The sequence below is a fragment of the Diaphorina citri genome, unplaced genomic scaffold, assembly GCF_000475195.1.
Source record: "Diaphorina citri unplaced genomic scaffold, Diaci psyllid genome assembly version 1.1 scaffold374, whole genome shotgun sequence".
Lineage (NCBI taxonomy): Eukaryota > Metazoa > Arthropoda > Insecta > Hemiptera > Psyllidae > Diaphorina > Diaphorina citri.
Window position 1 is genome coordinate 40,759 of NW_007377809.1, and position 22,232 is coordinate 62,990.

The 22,232-nt window shown below is 36.8% G+C and overlaps 1 protein-coding gene across 1 annotated transcript in view; it reads right to left on the reverse strand.

Moving 5' to 3' along the window:
* The window catches only part of LOC103508154, a 31,476-nt gene that overhangs the window by 5,833 nt on the left and 3,411 nt on the right, over nucleotides 1-22,232 (reverse strand). The window contains exon 2 of the mRNA XM_008472688.2: nucleotides 12,956-13,175. Coding sequence (XP_008470910.1) covers nucleotides 12,956-13,175 — 220 coding nt within the window. The remainder of the gene's footprint in view (nucleotides 1-12,955; nucleotides 13,176-22,232) is intronic.

Here is a 22,232-nt window from a genome sequence, read left to right on the forward strand (position 1 = left end):
TATTACCTTCACATCTTTTCCTCTCTCTCTTTTCACTTTTACCTTGTCCTTCTCACATTTTAAATCTGTCCTACCTCCTTATCCTCTTCTCCTTCTTACCTTTACTTCCCTCTCCTTTGTCGCCCTTTACTTCCCTCCCCTTAAGACCTTTACTTTCCCTCCCTCCTCCTCCCTTCAACACGCGTCGTAGTCACAAGTATTACCCTATCCCTTCTTCAGTGTTGTGGCCTCTACTCGCTTGTCACGCAGACCAGCCTCCACTTCTGAATGGATGGACAGCTACTCATCATATGAAGAAGTTAAAAAAAAAGAAACCAAAAAGTAACTTGTGCCAACATTTTTATTTTGTTAGGCTTCCTGTAAAAGATAAAACAAGTTTTCTATAAACCCGAGATTTTTTATGGTTTTATAGGTTCTTTTTCTAGACCAGTGTGAACTGTGTGAGTAACTTCAACAGAAAATAATAACAAATTAATGCACAGTGGATGATGAATCGTATCTAATGACATGTGACTGTCTTGCTGTCTTCCCCTTTCTAGCTTTTAATGCATTGAATTCTCGACCCGGACTGCCCGCAGAACTTTTTAAAGTAATATACCACTGTTCCCCTCTTCTTCACTTATCCATTCTTGATCCATCCATTTAAACTGGTCCCTCTTGGTACTTCCGGTTTTCTCTGCCTTTCAATTTCACTGTTCCTCTCCTTCCTTTCCACTAATCCTTTTTTCACTTTCTCCGTTCCGCTCTTTATTTGGTACCTACTGTTCCACAAATTCCATTCGTTCCTTTCTCCCAATTCCCATGTTGTCTGTCCATTTCTCTTTCTCCGTCCAATTCCACTGTTCCTCTTTCCGTTTCCACTGTTTCTCTCTCCATTTTCACTGTTCCTCTTTCCAATATTCCATTGTTTCCCTTTTTATTTCCACTGTTCCTCTCTCCATTTCCACTGTTCCTCTTTCCATTTCCCCTGTTCCTCTCTCGCCCATGTCCCATTCACATCCAGGCCCCTATTTCGTCCCCTCCACACCATTTTCTCCTACTTTTACACCTTGGCGTGGCGAGGCTGGCGTTACGATCAATGAAAAAGAGAGGCAAATGCTTCTACGTTTATTTTACGTTTTATTACTCGTCTCTACGCTGTGAGGGGATGGGGGATGCAAAGCAATGCATGGAAATTCCATTACTTCTATATATAATTTATATTCATAGGTAGGTACCTACCGTTGTAAGACTTAGGAGTTGAGGAACCTTTTGGGTGAGGAAAAGGTAAAGATTCTACCCTGGTTAATGTTAATGTGCAATGAGATTATGAGATACAATAGAACCTCGATTATTTCAACCAATAGAGACCGGGGGCAGTTGAAATGATCACTTTCTATCATCTTTTTCCTCTGATAAGACAGGATATCCTTTGAAAGATAGAAAAAAACAACGGCTTTTGGAGTTGAAATAATTTATTGAAGTTGAAATGAATACGGTGTAATAACTTTTTTCCGCGGTTTTTCAAGGAGGAAGTCATGGGATCGCCAGCCTAGTTAGCTTAGTTGGTAGTGCGTCTGCCTTGTAAGCGCTAGGCCGCGGGTTCGATTCCCGCCCGGGGCGGATTTTATCCTGATGGGATAATATTCGTTCTCGGAACGGCTGGCTTTCTCCTATCCTGTCTTCCTTCTCTCTTCGATTTCGGGACGATAAGACCATAGCAGTTACAGTTCCCTCTGTCAAACCTCTTAAAAAAAATACCATTTTTCTATCACGTTGATACGCCTAAAACTTTCGCGCTTTTCATACCTAGTACCAATTTCCTTTGGTCTTAATAGTTTTCTCCGGTAGTCTCATTTGGTCTTTTTTTTTACACCCTCTTACCCTATTTAATCTGAGAATAGATTTTTTTCTATTCCTAGTTATGATGCACTTCTTCTGTTACATTTATTATCTTTTTTTTTCTCTAGTAAATATTTTTGTTTTGTTTTACTTTTGATTTTACTACCAACTTTGTTCTGTTTGGCTTTCATTCATTCCTTTTATTTGTGTTTTTCTGCGTTAACTTTGCTTTTGTAAAATTACTCGGTAGGTACTGACGCAAAGCTATTTATAGTGACCAAGTCGTTTGAATGAATACAGAATCTAGATAAATTAGTAGATAGTGAATTGATATAGGTGCATATTAGGTATATTTTTCAATGATCGCCTCGTGTAAGTAAACAATGAAACCTGTGAATTGTTTTATTCCTTTTTTAGTAAGAACTAAGAACTGCCACAAAGTATAGAAGGCTCAAAACTCCAAACTGTTTCGAAGGAAATGCTTTGATTAAATTCTGTATCAATTATAAAATTTTGGCAACAATAACCCAATAACAACGGGGCAAACCTTTTCATTCTTTCTTTTTCGAAAAACGTCTTCTACAGATTTCCCATTTTCACATCAAATCTTTATTTTATCAAGAAAAATGTTATATTCTGGAAAGTTTTTCGAATCTTTTGTTTCCCTTCGAATGAAACCAATGGCTGGTTTTTCATTTTCAAAAGTGGAACGCTCAAAAATTATTCAAATTTATGTTTCCCAGTTTGAATTGAGAGGAAAGAGGAGAGCGTTATTTGTTCTTCATACTTTACCCAAGTTTTGCTTTAAATTGTTTCTTCTACTAATATTTTTTAACAATTGACAGATTTACACAATACAATTTTTTTTTCTGTTTTCCTTTTTTTCACTCTCCGCCTCCTCACTGTCTTTTTGTGACAGTTGCTTGGTTTTCTGTTGCTCTACAAGCGTAGGCTTTTACACAAATAGTGTACGGTACCAGGGTACCACATGTCAAAACAGGAGCTTGGACTGTGGTTCTGCGAAATTATTTTAGTTTAGTTAGTGAGGGAGCTCAAAAATCCACTAGTCCTTCTGCTACTTCTTCTGTAATTCTACTTCTTCTGTAGAATTACAGAATATGTAGGTAGGTAGGTATGTAGTAGGTGCCTATCTACGTCAAAATAATATCTAATGCTATAAGGACAAATTACCGTCTTGCGGCCAAGCTGCACTACGCTATTCATAGCACCTAGGCACTTCTTTTGGAAATATAGGTACCTAAAACAAACTACCTATACATAAAATAAATAACGGACCCGCGTCAGCTATACCTTTAACCTTCCACCCCATTTTGTATGTATGTACATTGTACCTTGGTAGGTACATATGTTTGTATGTTCTATTCAAGCTAAACCTCTTTTATTTGCATGTTGATAAATTCGCCACCGTCACGTAATATGTCAGCGGGAAAACAATTAAACTCGTCTTGAACAATGCAAACTATTCGGGCTAATTAAAATTTATGATAATGCTCTCGTGCATTTGTCTGCGAAAGTGGCGGGGAGAGTGTGTGGAAACAGAAATAACAATATGTGTGTTTGCTAGAAATTATTTCACGGAGGCATTTTTAACATGTCAAACAATTTTATAACAACTTTTCCAACAGGGAGAGAAAAGCCCTAGGCGCACGGGATGGAACAATGCTAACGAGTAACAAGCTCTTGTTTAAACAAAACATTAATCAAATAGATTCTAGGAATGACAACAAGCCACGTTTCTGTTCTACGGGTATTTATAAAGAACAAACAATGGAATAATTGCCGTTCTCCTGCTTCACCGTGGAAAGCTCAGTAAGCTGATTTCACGCAACCAAGTAGGCAATTAAAACCGAGTAGAATGATGTGTATACGAGTACCTAAGTGAGATGGTTTTAGAAGAAGAGAGCTAGAAAAATGAGAATTCAAAATCAATTACATGGGTAGGTACTAGGGTTGCCAACTTTTTTTTCGGCATATACGGTACAAACTAGCAAAATGGTGAAAAAATACGGATTTCCCGATTTTTACCCGAAACAAAGGTATGCAGGCATGGCATCTCACGGTGTTGAAAGGATTAGGGATTTAAAAACCCCTTGGACGCCCAGAAATAATATCTGGGCTTCTTAAGTGTCCTTACTTTTAGTTCCTCATATATCTATTCTGATCCACGTTGGAATCGAGATGGAATTCTTTTCTGCCCAAGGATTCAAAGAAGGTTAACCATAATATTGGGACTCCAAGGAAATATAAATATAAATTTACAAATCAGATTTATAAATCTCCAAACGGACATTAAGGCTGGAGGATTAATAAATCAAAACATGTAGATATAACTTTTTTTTATCAAATAAATTGTAATATAATATCATATTCTTTCTCAACACCCTGGCGTTGTTTTTGGTTTTCTTTTTTTTATATAACATTTTCTTTATCACTTTACCAAGTTTTCCTTTTCGCATCTTTTTTTCTCCCGCACTTGGAAACTCTATTCCACCTCAAAACAAAATTTACGATCAAAATAGAATTTAAAATAAATTTATATTCCTTTCATGAGAATTTCCCTTTCTGTTTTCTATTGTGTGACCCTTTTCTCTCTTTTTGTTATCGACACCTTCTCAATGGTCAACTGAACCTTTGCCCTGCGGTTTTTACTTCGGAAGGTTTTCCTATGGTCAGATGCGTCTATATTATGCTATATCTAATTCAGTAGCGGTGCTATTTCTATTTTGATATGCAAAGGTAATATTCATGATAAATCTAGTAATCTATTTTTTGTTGTCTATGTACGGTATGGGATCCTCAACTCACCTCAATTACATTTACCTATCGTACGTGAAGTCATCAAAGTTCAAATTGATTTGGAAAAAGCTCACACCGAAAAATGAGTCTTCTTGCAGACAAAGTCAAGACGTCTAGGTTAAAACGTTATGAGTAGATGTGAAAGATGTCAAGAAATTGTTCTGTGTAGAGGTACATTACATAATTATGTACATAGAATACGATATTACGATATTAAACAGAGTACCAATACCTACACATATGTACATGACATACTAAAGGTGTAACTTCTGGTTTTTCTTCCGTCTTTTTCTGGGTACTTTCAGTGTCTACCGAGGCTGTTCTACCAATTAATCACTTCTGGGCTTTCAACACAGCAACGAGTGTACATGATAAAGTAATTTCAACAATTAAAGGCATTTTACCATCTTTCTAGCCAGCCTAGTCAGCTTAGTTGGTGGTGCGTCTGCCTTGTAAGCGCTAGGCCGCGGGTTCGATTCCCGCCCGGGGTGGATTTTATCCTGAGATGATGATACCCTTGTGTTTCAAGTGTAATGTAATTTAATTTAAGAAAAGCAACCGTTCAATTTATTTCCTACTCATAGGTAGGTAAAAATATACCTAGGTATAGTGTGTCCAGATCAATGTGACAGCAAAAAAAAAAAAAATGCATTGTTGCCAAACATGTCACATGTGCAATGGTAGAGAATCTCTAAAAGGGGAAGCTATATTGCACAGTGCTTCCTCCGACAGTGAAACAAAGTCAAGTAATGCGATATCCACCTTACCTGTTCTGGAATCCAACCTCTGAACTTAGAGCTACCTCTGCATTTTAGAAGAGAGAGTTTATCAAAAATAGACCTTTATCTGAATTGCAACAATGTAGGGATTTCCTCTGCACCTGTCACATTGATCTGGATGAACTATAGGTATTTAATGTTTCCATCATTGTAGGAGGAAGGAGCTTTCTGACTACTACACTGAGAAAAAACTAGGGTGCCGCCAGCCTAATCGGGTGACTGGGTTCCGGTACTCTAACATGGAATTCTATATCGGGAAGCTCGACACTATTTTAATATAGCATTCCTACAGCCTAAATCAGGGGAAATTACCCAATAATAGAGTTCCTAAACCCTAAACTTGTGGCAACCTGTCACATTTTTTTTTTTTTTTTTTTTTTTTTTTTTTTATAGTTGGGAACAGTGATGCCCAAACTGGGGTCCGCGGCCCCCCGAGGGACTTCAAGAATCCCGGGAAGATCACATAAACTACAGTGAAGGGGCCACGGATCGTTCACAATTTAAAAGAAGGAATGTAAAAAGAGGCCGCGTAGAAAAAAAAAGTTTGGGAACCCCTGGAATAAAGTCTGGAACTGGAGTGTTTCTGGTGACTTGTAGGGGAACGGGGGGGTATGTTTTGTCTTACGGTAGGAAGGTAGGTAGGTAGGTACATAGCTACATTGGTAGGTACTACCTAAGTAACCTAAGATAGGTATTTTTTGGTACTGGACTACTGGGTCAGATGTATACCTATATTTTAAGAGATTGAATTTTCAATTAGCCAGCAAAATGATACGTAAGAACGTAAGCCTATACGAATCTGGATGCAATGATCCAAAGAAGACAAATTATAAGCCTCATCTGCCAGTATTTGCTTCTACATGATGATGATAAACCCTGGTGTTTCAAGTGTAATGTAATTTAATTTAAGAAAAGCAACCGTTCAATTTATTTCCTACTTACTTGGAACAATAAAAATAAAACAAAAATAAATATTTCTTGGATGGTGCTAAAAAACAATAAAATTTTCCGGGGCTCTACGTTAATGTTCCCGTTTAAAAGAATTTCGTACGGAAAAGAGGGGCAAATTTTGGAACTGTGTACGTAATATATGAAAATAAACAGAATGTAGTAATTTCACTTAGAGAGAACTGTGTTTTCCCTTTTCTTCAGGTGTGTACAGAACTACATATCTCTAGCCAAATGCTACACTGTACAGACCTAGGTCTGTAATCCACCGATATGCTACAGTGCTCTGACAATTAGGTAGTAATATTTATTTACAAGTGGTTAAAGCACCAGTTTGTCGTAGGCCAAAGGCGTTCGTTTTTGTGTTTGATGTCTCCCGGTCGCCGGCCATTTAGAATATCTTCTCAGGAAATACCCTAAAAACGTGTTGTAAGATGAAGAAAAATTCCTCAAATGCCAAATGAAGATAGGAGAGATTGTATGTGTTAACGTTATTCTTAGGTACCTGATACTAATAAGGGTTAAACTTTCTTTAGGAACCGAACAATTAGGTTGCTAACTTTTGAAAAGGAAATTTTCCTGGATAAGGGATATAAAGGAAAAGCAAAATATATAACTTTAGGGAAGCGCTTCCCCTTCTTACCACCAACTTTTTTGTTCTTTCTAAGATCCTAAATTCTAAGATCATTCAACCTGGATTCTATGATCACCAGTATATCGGTATACTCTAGGTAGGTACCTACCTATATAAGTTTTGAAAATCTCACCACACGAAAATGCTCAAAAACAAGTTTCGTTTTCGTCTGTTAGCGTCACCCTGTAGAAAGTAACAAGAGGATACAAAAACATTCTATTCCCTGCTTTTAGCATGAATCTACAAAACGCACCTGCTGCTGTGAATTTCATGATAACTAACCGTCTACCGTCTGTTGTCCAGGAAGAAAATACTAAAAGATGCTTTCTAATGGTAGAGAGGGAAAAATTAGTACAGTAGCTTTTAAGATAGTCCTTGGATCACTTTTAAAAAGATCTTCTACGTTTCATCTTTCAAGGATTAGGTACCCATAACTGCATACATTTCGTTATAGACAAGACATCAGACTGAAATACTTGCTCACGGCTAATAATAAAAATAAATAAAAAAAAAAAAATGGAGGAAGCATTTTGCGATCCTTGCATGCAAGTAAATCAAGTTTACTTTTATTTTGTTCTTTGTTTTTTAATTCACTAATCTCTCACTAAACTCTTTTTAAAATACCATTTCATTCGGAAAAAAAACGGAAAAAAATAGCTAAAAAAATAAATGCAAGGGTATTACAGGTTGGGGAAGAAATTTTATGTAAGGAAGTATTTTACAAATGTAATGATAATGAATTTACTGGAATATAAGAATGTCTGTGAATAGTGTGAATCTCATAATATACGGGGTAGGAGCTGATACACCTTATTACCTAAATTACGGCTAGGTACGAAATATTGCTTTTGTTGGGAGTTGAGTGTTGTTGTGAGCGCCACAGAGACATTGCTTTTGTTGGGAAATTTAGCACATCCACTGATTTCGCAGTGCTTGAGCTGGGTTTTTTATTCCTTGATCAACTAAAGTACTTATAGCGTTATGTTTAGAGCCAAAAACTTTTCTTTTTATTTTGATACCTATTTCCCTGAAAAAATGCGATAAAAGAAATGGGAATGGGACACGTTCGCATGACCTCCAAATTTTTTAGTTCTCAAGGAAGTACCAAAATAAAAAGTTTGACAGTAAAAATTCTATGGCTCCTGTAGCAATTTACTATTAGTTCTTGTAATAAAGTTTATACGTAATAGTCTCGCGATCATCACAAGATTATGCTCGTCTGGTAAGCAAGAGGACGTGGGATCGTATCCCAAACGAGATATTGAATTTTATCAACTCAAAAACAATGGGATGTCCTTCATGAAAGCTTTAGGGAAGCGCTATGATCACCAGTATATCGGTATACTCTAGGTAGGTACCTACCTATATGAGTTTTGAAAATCTCACCACACGAAAATGCTCAAAAACAAGTTTCGTTTTCGTCTGTTAGCGTCACCCTGTAGAAAGTAACAAGAGGATGGAAAGATCCGAAGATAGCTCTTACAAAAGCCTGCGAACCTATTCTTTACCTCTATACCTCCTTGGTCCCTACCCTCTAACTACCTCTCTAGCATCCTGTATCTCCCTCTCTAGCATCCTCTAACTCCCTCCTCCATCTTCTAACTCCCTCCTCCATCCTCTATCTCCCTCCTCCATCCTCTAACTCCCTCTACTTCCACTCGAAGGTAAACTCCAAACAAAAGTTCTAAGGTAATTTTTAATTAAATTTATGGTATTAATAGAAAAGAGAGGGCAAAGCGAAAGAATATAATTTATACAAAGGCGGCTACCCCATCTTCTACGGTTCCATTGCCTAGATACCCTCCTCCTCCTCCTCGTCTTCCTTTTCCTTCTCCTCCTTCTTCTTCTCCTCCTCCTCTTCCTCCTTCTCCTCTGCCTCTTGCTCCTCCTCCTCTTCCTCCTCCTCCTCCTCGTCTTCTTTTTCCTTCTCCTCCTTCTCCTCTGCCTCTTTCTCCCCCTCCATTTCGAGTATCTTCGCATTTCAATTAAAAATAATTTTCACAAGTGCTTTGTTTTAACGATGCTATTTCGAATTTAAATATCTTGATCTTGCCTCCGGTTCCATTGCCTAGATACCCTCCTCCTCCTCCTCCTCGTCTTCCTTTTCCTTTTCCTTCTCCTCCTCCTCCTTCTCCTCTGCCTCTTCTTCCTCCTCCTCCTCTTCCTCCTTCTCCTCTGCCTCTTTCTCCCCCTCCATTTCGGGTATCTTCGCATTTCAATTAAAAATAATTTTCACAAGTGCTTTGTTTTAACGATGCTATTTCGAATTTAAATATCTTGATCTTGCCTCTTTTATTGTCTTTCTCGATTTTTTTCTATCCCCTTTTAACAATGTTTGGGCGAGGAGGAAAGGGGGATATGAAATTTGAAACCTCGAGAAGTGGAAACTAAAGGGAGAAATTTTTCGCCCCTGTGATTTCGAAATTCCTTGGAAGGTTGAATTCAAAAGTCTGGTCTGAGTTTTTTTTATTTAATTTACACCCGTATTTATGAACAAATATAAGGATGTCCTTTGCAGTCGAGCAAGTGCTGAGCACAGGATTGCAATAATTCGGTATTTATAAACTGGTTTTTCTACCTAAAAACGTTCTTTCTAGTTCTAAGAAGAATCTCAAGCTTGACCTCTGCCAAGACTCGTTTGACCAGTCTTTGCGAAGGGAAAGAAGGATCTCAAATTGAATCAACCAATCAGAATCAGTTTTAAATTTCATGCGCATCGAAAAACTGCACGTATATTTTGTAAACAAAAATGAAATAAATAAATAAAAACCTGTGATTTGTGTTGTGACTTTGTGAGTTTAGCTGTTTTGAGATTTTTTTTTTTTATAAATTATATTCTTTCGCTTTGCCCTCTCTTTTCTATTAATACCATAAATTTAATTAAAAATTACCTTAGAACTTTTGTTTGGAGTTTACCTTCGAGTGGAAGTAGAGGGAGTTAGAGGATGGAGGAGGTAGTTAGAGGATGCTAGAGAGGTAGTTAGAGGGTAGGGACCAAGGAGGTATAGAGGTAAAGAATAGGTTCGCAGGCTTTGTAAGAGCTATCTTCGGATCTTTCCATCCTCTTGTTACTTTCTACAGGGTGACGCTAACAGACGAAAACGAAACTTGTTTTTGAGGGTACCACTCGTACAATCTCACATCCAAGAAAGGTAGAAAGTAATCCAAAAAATATTCGTTATTTGTTAATTGTCCTAATGGAAATTAAGTAGGTAAGTAAAAGAAATATAAGAGTATACCGACCTAACTACCTATACATAGGAGATACTCCAGGCTTGTCCAACCCGCGGCCCGCCGCGCCGCCGCCGCGCCTCCCCTACACACCAGACTAGACGCCCAGTCGCCCATTGATTAAAAGCAATAAATGGACAATTCAGTCTCGTAACTATCAAAGGATTTTTTTTCTATAAAAATGGTGGATGTGCCAAAAATCCCACCACGAAAAATATCAACAAAATTATTTACGGAACACCCAGTTCGTTTGTTATTGTTATTTTTCTGTGTTAATATTTTTTTCCGTCACCATTTTTAGTGGTGACATTTTTCACCACCATTCTCCCCCTTCTATGTCTCCCCCATCCTCCTCCCTTCTACAATAGCTCTTGACTTCATTTTAACTGTGGAGTTGTCTGGGAAAGGGAACAGGTCCGATTTCAGTCCACCTTACTTGGGGCATGTGCCATCGGGGCCTAAAATAGGAGATATTATACTTGATTTTCATAAGATTATCTTTATTCTTATATTTTAAGGGGGTATTTTATGAGGGCAGAGGAAGCCTATGTTTACCAGTTTACTGGAATAAGTTGTAAATTAGGGCTTAGGTAATTAGAGTACATATAACCTGTAACAGTAGTGTAACACTGTAAGTTAGGCTGCCTTTCGGGATTTGCCTGGATTAGGAAATTATTGCATGATATTCAGGCCTGAAATTAGACAGGCATTAGATAAATTTAATGAGTAGAAAGCTAGAAAGTGACGCCGTCACCATTTTTAGTGGTGACATTTTTCACCACCATTCTCTCCCTTCTATTTATCTCACTTTTTTGTCTCCCCCATCCTCCTCCCTTCTACGATAGCTCTTGACTTCATTTTAACTGTGGAGTTGTCTGGGAAAGGGAGCAGGGCCGAATTCAGTCCACCTTACTTGGGGAATGTGCCATCGGGGCCTAAAATAGGAGATATTATACTTAATTTTCATAAGATTGTTTTTATTCTTATATTTTAAGGGGGTATTTTTCAAGGGTAGAGGAAACCTATGTTTACCAGTTTACGGGAATAAGTTGTAAATTAGGGCTTAGGTAATTAGAGTACATAATTATAACCTGTAACAGTAGTGTAACACTGTAAGTTAGGCTACCTTTCGGGATTTGTCTGGATTAGGAAATTATTGGATGATATTCAGGCCTGAAATTAGACAGGCATTAGATAAATTTAATGAGTAGAAAGCTAGAAAGTGACGTACAGAGGTACAGACTACTAAAGACGTACACTTAAGAGAAAAGTATAAATCGAAAGTGATGTGCTGTTTTTTTGCTGTTCTCTTTTGAAAGAGCAAAGTGAAAATTACGTACCTACTTTTGTGATGTCATAATTTTTCAACTCTCATAAAGAAATAATTTTACAACTGACGATAATTTCGCTTCCTTCCTCCCTCTCTCCCTTTCTTCTTTTCTTCGTCTTTTCTCTTCCCTTTTCTCCCTCCTCTTAACAATTTTTTCACCATAAAAAGAATAAACATTTTATTTATTTGTGCTACAATGTTTAGACATAATAAAATCGAGACAGAGGGAGAGAGAGAGAAAGAGAGGGAGAGAGAGAGAGGGAGGGAGTGACGGGATAAAGAAGGGTGGGAAATAAGGAAGTGAGAGAAGAAAGGGAGAGAGAGACAGGGAGCTAATAAATATGTACGGTACAAAGTTGACTGCATTTTTTGATTCAATTTCCTCTTTTCATACCTTGCAATTTTTTCTTCCCTGTACCTACTGTTTTTTCTTTCTTTTTTTTTTACAGGAGAAGAGCTTCAGATTTTAAGGCGAAGCCGTGACGCTTTGACCTTTGGCTGTTTAGATTTCATTGTGGATTTTCCTCCCTGTTTTCACGGAAAAGCTGGAGAGGCTCGATTAGATTAGCTGAAAGTAGTAGATTTGTAGGCTTCAATTTCGTAATAACTTACCTGCCTGAGCGAATATTGGAAAACAAAGTTTTCAAGTAGCAGTACTTGAAACTTGAAAGTTTAACGTAATATGATTACGAACACGATCATCGAGTTAATTAAACTTTCAGACGATTTCAACATTTCCAAATTTAAAAGATACTGTGGGCATAACTACTCATTTTGAGTTTTGAGATAGGGAGAGAGAAAGAGATGGATAGATAAAAGGAAATAGGGATAGAGAGAGAGAGAGAGAGCAAACAAACAGAGAGAAAGAGAGAGCTAGTAAGCGATTTGAAAAGGTAATTTTTGTCTGCTGTTTCTTTCGAAGGCCTCCGTATCTTTCATCATATCTTTTTACTTTCTATTACTACAGTATGGCGAGCTATCAGGGCCGGATTACCCATAAGGCAGAATGGCAGACTGCCACGGGCCCCGCGCTTTTGGGGGCTTAGTTATTACTATGACATTTTTTCATCATATCTTTTTACTTTCCATTACTACAGTATAGCGAGCTATACTAGTAATTTATCTTTGAACCAAACCTACCTCACTTCCCCTCACTCTCCTTGATCTTTCTCCTTTCTCTCTCTCTCTTTCCTTTTCTCTCGTATTTGAAAGAGAGAGAGGGGGAGGGAGAAAGACGAGAAAGATAATTATTGATAATAATATTTAGGATGAATGAGCAAGGATTGAAGGAATAAATTAAGAATAATAATGAAAATACAAACATACATAGGTTAAAGGAAAAAAATATGAAAAAGTCCTATTGAAAAATAATTTTAACCCTTCTGTACGACTCACCAGTCCGGGTGGCCGCGGAAGTTTTTTGAACGGCCGCTGACTCCGGGGCCTCCTGTATAATATCGTGATAGTGGCTGGTTTCCTTGTACACCCCGTACTGGTTGGCCACACACAGCAACCGGTATTTGTCCGGCTTCAGTTCCATTTCTAACGTGCTGATAATTGTCTCCACAAGGCCGTTGACATCACCCGTGATCACCGTCTCCGACGTTTCTTTTACCTGAAACAGAACATTGAAGGGTTAAAGAGAACTGTTGTAAGAAATAAAATAAAAACGCACCTAGTTAGAACTCAAAATCAAATGATAAATGACCAAAAATTCAAGGTAGGTAGGTAGGTATAGGGGTCAGATGGTCACCATCCAGGTACTAACCACGCGCAACGTTACCTAACTTCAGTGATCCGTGGGGAACTAGTGCATGCAACATGCTATCATTCCAAATGAAAATACTTGTTTTGACAAATCCCGGGTAAAATTACAGTGTTGCCAACGCGTACCACACGCTTAGCATCATCTTAGGTAAAACCGGTCTTACTCCTTATCGGACTTGTTTATAAATACCATTCTATTTTGAACGGGCTCAGAACGTGATTACCTCTGAGTTCGTTTTTTCTCAAGTAAATTCCTATTGGAGGGTTAAAAGAGTCACTTTTGTATTGAAGGGTTAAAGTTGAAGGAATGTCACTATATAATATTGAAGGGCAAAAGAGTGTTAGTTTTGCATCAAATGGTCAAAGGGGTGTTACTTTTGCATTTATGGACAACACTTTGATATATATGTTTGCTGAACAATTTATTATGAAGCACACAACAATATAGGAATGTGATCACGCGTTATAACATTAAAATTTCTAATTATTCACAACTAAAATAGTACCGCGAAAATTATAATAACTATACTAGAATTTCAAGAGATTTTATCATACAAAAAGTGCTACAAAAATAGCACAACCTGTCAAGCACAATATTTGCTGAGTAGACCCAAAGCTTCGGCAAAGAAGTGATTCTGACTTGTTTACGATTGCTATATTGCCCCCCTTATGCATACAGGCAACTCTGAGAGTAATTTTCATAAAAAAATACCTTCATAAGTGTAAAGAAACACACAATATCCTGCTACCAAATCCCGAATAAAAAAAGAGAAGAGCAATAATCATAAATTTCCAGGAGAAAGGGATTTTTTTATTTCCCCTTTTTTGTACTTTTCATTATCTAAACACATGTTGCACTCTGCTTTTCTTCGCTTTCTCTCGCATATTCACCACCTGTTTTTTCTCCTCTTCCTGGTAGGTAGGTTGGTATGAAGGAAATCAGGTTTACTTGGAACCCTAATAAACAATCAAATTAGGTAGGTATTCATTGTACACTGTAATAACTGAATAGGTATGAACTAAGTACCTACATTATGTTTTTGTTACTCTCTCATAAATTGCTAGCCACCTTGTTATAAACGAGGAGGTAAAAAAACACTGCAATCATTACAGTTTTCTATATTAACCCAATTTTCACCTCTTCCATTGGACATCTCTTGAAATTTTCCACTCCTATGTCATTTTTATCTGATCCTGTCCATTATAAAAAGGAGCCATTAAAGTGAAAGAAGCTTTCCTGGTAGGTAGGTTGGTATGAAGGAAATCAGGTTTACTTGGAACCCTAATAAACAATCAAATTAGGTATTCATTGTACACTGTAATAACTGAATAGGTATGAACTAAGTACATTATGTTTTTGTTACTCTCTCATAAATTGCTAACCACCTTGTTATAAACGAGGTACGAGGAGGTAAAAAAACACTTTCTATATTAACCCAATTTTCACCTCTTTCATTGGACATCTCTTGAAATTTTCCACTCCTATGTCATTTTTATCTGATCCTGTCCATTATAAAAAGGAGCCATTAAAGTGAAAGAAGTGATTCTCATGATTTTTTTTTATTATCTCAGAAAAAACTATAAAAATCTGGTGTGAACATCACACGACTTTCTATTACATTAAACTTCTCAACTGTAAGTCGGACAGTTCTAAAAGAGCCATTAAAGTGAAAGAAGGAGAAGTACTCTTCGAAAGTACTCAAAACAAATAAATTGAAAGAATAACGGAGGCAATGAAAAAGAGGAAGACGGAACGAAGGAGCTCAATGTTGAAAAACTTTCAATGTGCTGAGATCAATAAAGTTTTACTGTTTTGCAGTGAAACCATCGACGTTCACAATTTCCAAATAAATTAATGAAATATTAAAACGTCAATTCTTCCCTGTTATAGAAAAGGGGGAAAAAATAAACAAATAAATTGTTTTTTATTGTTTGCACTTAAACCAGACTTGCAATTATTGTTTTCAGGTCGGAATAGAGAAAAATCTTCCTTCAGACGAAAATCCATATAACTACCACATAAATCTTTTTTTAATGTTTCAAAATGTATTAAATTTTTATACAATATTAATGTGCCCTTTTTTTCTCTTGCTCTGTAGATACTCAAAGTAAGCACCTATCCTATCTTTACAGCTCTTCTGCTCTGATAAGTTGCATTTAACATCCTGCTGTAAGATGTATTTTCTCCTACTGCTTCTATTCTGCTTCAAGTTTTCATCTAGAAGAATTTGGGTCACTTCCAAAAACGAAAAAAAGTATCATACCACTCGTACAATCTCACATCCAAGAAAGGTAGAAGTAATCCAAAAAATATTCGTTATTTGTTAATTGTCCTAATGGAAATTAAGTAGGGTAAAACCCCCAATCGCCGACACCTGTTGTAATCGTGGACACCCTACTCGTATTTCTTTAATAATAAGAAATCTGCGTGGAGTATCATACCACTCGTACAATCTCACATCCAAGAAAGTAATCCAAAAAATATTCGTTATTTGTTAATTGTCCTAATGGAAATTAATTAGGTAGGTAAGTAAAAGAAATATAAGAGTATACCGACCTAACTACCTATACACAGGAGATACTCAATTTACTCACTTAAGTTATAGCAAGTAGCTTTCTGTTAAAAAATGTAAACAATACTTATTTGTACCTACATAAGTACCTGATGTCTTTTTCCCCCCACTACAGAATAGAGGCACCTCCTAGAGATTGATGTCATTTATAAAGCCATGAAAATAACCTCTGATAGATAATAAAACCATAAAACTAATGTTTCGGGTTTCCCCTGTATTGCAGGCTAAGCTGAAGGGGAGAGAAAATATGACATTTTAATCTTTTCACAGGCATAAATTTCGGTGGGGGGGATTTTTTTTTTTCCATCCCAAGCAGAATCATGCAGTAAGTTATTCTACAAAGAGATAATAAAAGGTCTCTGTATTTTATATCTTCCCGGCCTATGTTTCTTCACTTCCCCTTTACATTGTTTTGTGTGGAGCATTTTTCGGTCCACTTTTCGGAGCAACCATCAGGCTCTGATTTGAGTTCACTCCCTTTTAAGTTTTGCAGTGCTTAACAATTGAATATTTTGGATATTTTTTCTTCCTTCTCCTCCTCCTCCTCTTTCTTCTTCTTCTCTTCCTTCTTTCTCTTCTTCTCAAGAGCTGATAGTCCTTCAAAATCCTCCCTCCCCACCTTGGGGGGGGGAATCTTTTTTTTTTCCATCCCAAGCAGAATCATGCAGTAAGTTATTCTACAAAGAGATAATAAAAGGCCTCTGTGTGTATTTTATATCTTCCCGGCCTATGTTTCTTCACTTCCCCTTTACATTGTTTTCTGCGGAGCATTTTTCGGTCCACTTTTCGGAGCAACCATCAGGCTCTGATTTGAGTTCACTCCCTCTTAAGTTTTGCTGTGCTTAACAATTGAATATTTCGGATATTTTTTCTTCCTTCTCCTCCTTCTCCTCCTCCTCCTCCTCCTCCTCCTCTTTCTTCTTCTTCTCTTCCTTCTTTCACTTCTTCTCGAGAGCTGATAGTCCTTCAAAATCCTCCCTCCCCACCCTTCACTCCTTCTTAAGTTGGTATAGAAGTCGCCCCCGTTTTGGACTTATTATACGTCTGTACAGCTAGACCATTGGGTATTAGAACAATAACCATATCTCTAGGGCTAGGGAATGTAAGGATTGATTGTTGATGCCCTAATAATAATTTTACAATCATGCCTAATGGTGAGAAGGATATCAAAGGGTTAAGTTTGAAATGTCAATGATGAGCATTGGAATATCTACGGAATTTATGAATTCAAAGGAATCTACCAGTAGGTATTCTATCTGCCACTCTATCAGGAGTTATGTCAATGGAATCTGAAATTCGTCAAACGACTCCTATTGGTGGTGTCAAACCAAACCTTGGGAATGCTGACTGTGGAGTATTTTTCGGTCCACTTTTCGGAGCAACCATCAGGCTCTGATTTGAGTTCACTCCCTCTTAAGTTTTGCTGTGCTTAACAATTGAATACTTTGGATATTTTTTCTTCTTCCTCCTCCTCCTCCTCTTTCTTCTTCTTCTCTTCCTTCTTTCTCTTCTTCTCAAGAGCTGATAGTCCTTCAAAATCCTCCCTCCCCACCCTTCACTCCTTCTTAAGTTGGTATAGAAGTCGCCCCCCTTTTGGACTTATTATACGTCTGAACAGCTAGATCATTGGGTATTAGAACAATAACCATATCTCTAGGGCTAGGGAATGTAAGGATTGATTGTTGATGCCCTAATAATAATTTTACAATCATACTTGTAGGAGGCTATCACTGTCCTATAAATCAAATTTTAGGGATCTAAAAAATCCAAGGACAAATCAAAAGTACCAAAGGACAAAATTACATCTCCGCGACGGCCCTGTTTTTCTGAGCGTAATAATAGGGACAGGGGGATTAAAAAAAAAATACAGAGACAAGAGAGAAGTTTATATTTTTAACAGAGGAGTGTCGGTTCCGGGATCTGAACTCAGCATTGTAATGTTAATCACAGCCAAGGAAACCCTTTCATGAAGTCCCTTACCTCTCCCACTCTATACTCTGTGTATCCCTTTGTAGGGTAGACAACCGTGTAGGACCCTGGCTGGAAAAAAAATATCTAGAATTGTCCTTCATTTAGGTCCTGGACCACAATAGAGCTCAACTCATGATTAATAAGCTTAGGGTCGGAACAAATCTTTGAGATAATCAATCATTGAAGATTTGACGCACTTTAATTAAAAATCCTCCCGACCCTACTCTGTGTATCCCTTTGTAGGGTAGACAACCGTGTAGGACCCTGGCCGGAAAAAAAATATTTAACTAGAATTGTCCTTCATTTAGGTCCTGGACCACAATAAAGCTCAACTCATGATTAATAAGCTTAGGGTCGGAACAAATCTTTGAGATAATCAATCATTGAAGATTTGACGCACTTTAATTAAAAATAATAATAATAAATAAAATAAATAAATAAATAATCACAAAGTTAATCAAGAACTTAGAATACATTATTTTTGATCGAAGTTTAAAATTCTGTATTCTGATTTTGTTAACTTTAATCGTGGATTACCCTGGCCATTAATGAATGGATTGCCATTGTTATTTTGTAGGTAAACTTGGATTAAGCATGGGCGATAAAAGTGTTAGTGGAGATGTCAAATGAACCAAATTATAAATATTGTTCACTAGTGGAGATGTCAAAATGAACCAAAGTAGAAATATGTAACTATTCTTCAATGTTGTTCAAAATGTTAAAACAGTTTATGCTGGAGAAGTTCAATATGAATCATAAATTTAAGTTTTTGGTATTTAAAATAGGTAGGTACTATAATTATATTTCTTTGTGTACCTAATGAATTTCTAAATAAATGTAAGTAGTTATGCACTTTTCATAGTACCTAGTTTTATCTTTGAAATTAGGTACTCGTAACTAGGTATCAGGTACTTATGTCAGACTATTTATTATTCAAAGATCGAAAGCAATAAAACAGAAAAAAAAAAAACAGTCTGTCTTTCTGGGTTTCCTCTTTTCTCATACTTTCCATTCTTCAATATACAAATCATATTATAATCTCTCTCCCCCATATCTACGGAATTTATGAATTCAAAGGAATCTACCAGTAGGTATTCTATCTACCACTCTATCAGGAGTTATGTCAATGGAATCTGAAATTCGTCAAACGACTCCTATTGGTGGTGTCAAACCAAACCTTGGGAATGCTGACAGATTTCGCTGGTTACCTAACCACGGCACAGGATATCTTAGTTTTGTGTTTGGGAAGGGTTGAGAGAATTGGTAGGGAAAAATATGAAAAGGAAAATCAGCTATGTGCTTACTTGTAATAACACGAGAACAAGCGGAAGAAAAAACAGGAGACATGATAAAAAATGCTGACAGATTTCGCTGGTTACCTAACCAGGGCACAGGATACCCTAGTTTTGTGTTTGGGAAGGGAAAAATATGAAAAGGAAAATCAGCTATGTGCTTACTTGTAATAACACGAGAACAAGTGGAAGAAAAAACAGGAGACATGATAAAGACAGGGACCGAAACGGTCTGATAAGAAGAAAGAAAGGTACAAAGTAAACTGAAACATGATAAAGACAGGGACCGAAACGGTCTGATAAGAAGAAAGAAAGGTACAAAGTAAACTGAAACTTTAAAATGACCTCCGCGAAAACAGGAAAGATAATGCACATTCGTAGAAAAAGAATATTAACTCTGAGGAAAAGAGAAAAAACAAAAGGAGTAGAAAGCTGATGCAAAAGAAAAGCAAATTATAATCTAATCAGCAAAACACTTAGCGCGAAACTTTCGCTCCAAGGAACTCTTAGAACATGACTAAACTACATGGAAAAGATTCATAAGAACTACTCAGATAACATCTAATAATCCAGCTTTATTTTTAATCAGCAAAACACTTAGCGCGAAACTTTCACTCCAAGGAACTCTTAGAACATGACTAAACTACATGGAAAAGATTCATAAGAACTACTCAGATAACATCTAATAATCCAGCTTTATTTCATAAATTTGATACTCAGGAGTGAGAATTTATCACCAGAACTATTCCAGAGTACCAACACGAAAATATTATGATCTCCAATTTCACCAGAACTGGTTTTGAGTAGGCACCCAACGAAGAAAACATAAACTAAACCGGCAGCAGTAGTAAAAAATGTGATATTCGAAGAAAAGGAAGAAAATACTAGGGAAACACACAGACCAAAATGGTCTTCGAAAAAAGGAATCATAGCGTAGTAGCGTACAAGGGTTGCTACCTAAATATTATGATCTCCAATTTCACCAGAACTGGTTTTGAGTAGGCACCCAAGGAAGAAAACATAAACTAAACCGGCAGCAGTAGTAAAAAATGTGATATTCGAAGAAATGGAAGAAAATACTAGGGAAACACACAGACCAAAATGGTCTTCGAAAAAAGGAATCATAGCGTAGTAGCGTACAAGGGTTGCTACCTAATTCCACCAATAGTGACTTTGTGAAACTGTTTAATCTGCTTATTATAAATTATAATAATGAAATTTATTATAAAACACTCAAGAGAAAGATCAAAAAGCCTGGTCAGAGAAAGAAGAAGCCTCTTTGACCTTCATTTTTGGGATCGGTAAAACATATTTTGATAAAGAGAAATTTTTTCATGGCGAAGCCAACGAAACAAAGCAAGTTTCCTCGCGATGACGTGAGAATTTAAAGGAACAGAACTTAGCAAGATATTATTCATGAATAAAAAATATTTCCTTACCTATTTAGATATTTATCTAGCTCAGCTAGCTCGAAATTAGTTCAAAATGGTCGATTTGGTACGTCATAGTCAAACTACACAGAAATAAAGAGAAATTTTTTCATGGCGAAGCCAACGAAACAAAGCAAGTTTCCTCGCGATGACGTGAGTAATTAAAGGAACAGAACTTAGCAAGATTTTATTCATGAATAAAAAATATTTGCTTACCTATTTAGATATTTATCTAGCTCAGCTAGCTCGAAATTAGTTCAAAATGGTCGATTTGGTACGTCATAGTCAAACTACACAGAATATGATTGTTTTGTTGGATTTTGCGTGGGAATTAGTGGAGATGTCAAATGAACCAAATTATAAATATTGTTAGTGGAGATGTCAAAATGAACCAAATTATAAATATTGTTAGTGGAGATGTCAAAATGAACCAAAGTAGAAATATGTAACTATTCTTCAATGTTGTTCAAAATGTTAAAACCGTTTATGCTGGAGAAGTTCAATATGAATCATAAATTTAAGTTTTTGGAATTGAAAATAGGTAGGTAGGTACTATATATTTCTTTGTCTACCTAATGAATTTCTAAATAAATGTAAGTAGTTATGCACTTTTCATAGTACCTAGTTTTATCTATGAAATTAGGTACTCGTAACTAGGTATCAGGTACTTATGTCAGACTATTTATTATTCAAAGATAAAAGCAACACAACAGAAAAAAAACAGTCTGTCTTTCTGGGTTTCCTCTTTTCTCATACTTTCCATTCTTCAATATACAAATCATATTATAATCCTCCCCCTTCAAATAATAAGAAAAACAGCGAGACAACACGGGGAGAGGGCGAAATTGAATTTTTCATATGAGTTCTTTTTTCCAAAGAGAACTAGAGAAGCCATCAAAAGAAAAAAGAAATCAAAGCAAAACTAGGTAGGTAGGAACGTGTGCTGAGCACATACAACGAGAGGGGGAAGAAAAATATAATGTAAATTTGTTCCAAGTGTCAAAAATTGGCATGTCGTTTATATTTTTACCCACGCGAGGGAGAAATAAGAGTTGAACATTGAACGTTCCAACGTTCCAATGTTACAAAACCTAGACACGAGTTAAACAAGAGCTCGACTATTTCCATACGCTGGCATTTTGCATGCGAACTTTGGTTTCGTAATAGAAAGTTTGCAACGGGTTACTTTCTGGTGTTCTCGTGTTGACCCAGCACCTAAATGGGAAGTATTGTGTCTCTTCTCGCCCATCTGATGAGAGGCATACTACGTACAGAGTGGATTTTTTCAAGAATTTTCCCACTACTCACTAGTAGTCAGATTACAAAAATTGTAGACAGGTTACGTCCGAATCCAAACGTTCATGTTCTAACGTACTATTGTACATAGCCAAACGGTTGATTCTCGAATCGCAAGAAAAAATTATAGCGTGTGCAAGTACCTACCGGGCTTCAGAGAAAACCCAAACCTCACCCGTCCACTGTCCACTTGTCCAACGACAGACATATTGAACTTTTTTCCTCAGTAGAGTCTTAGATTTTCGCAGAAACTTCTGGTACCTGCCTATGTACAGAGTGGATTTTTTCAAGAGTTTTCCCCACTACTCACTAGTAGTCAGAGTACAAAAATTGTAGACAGGTT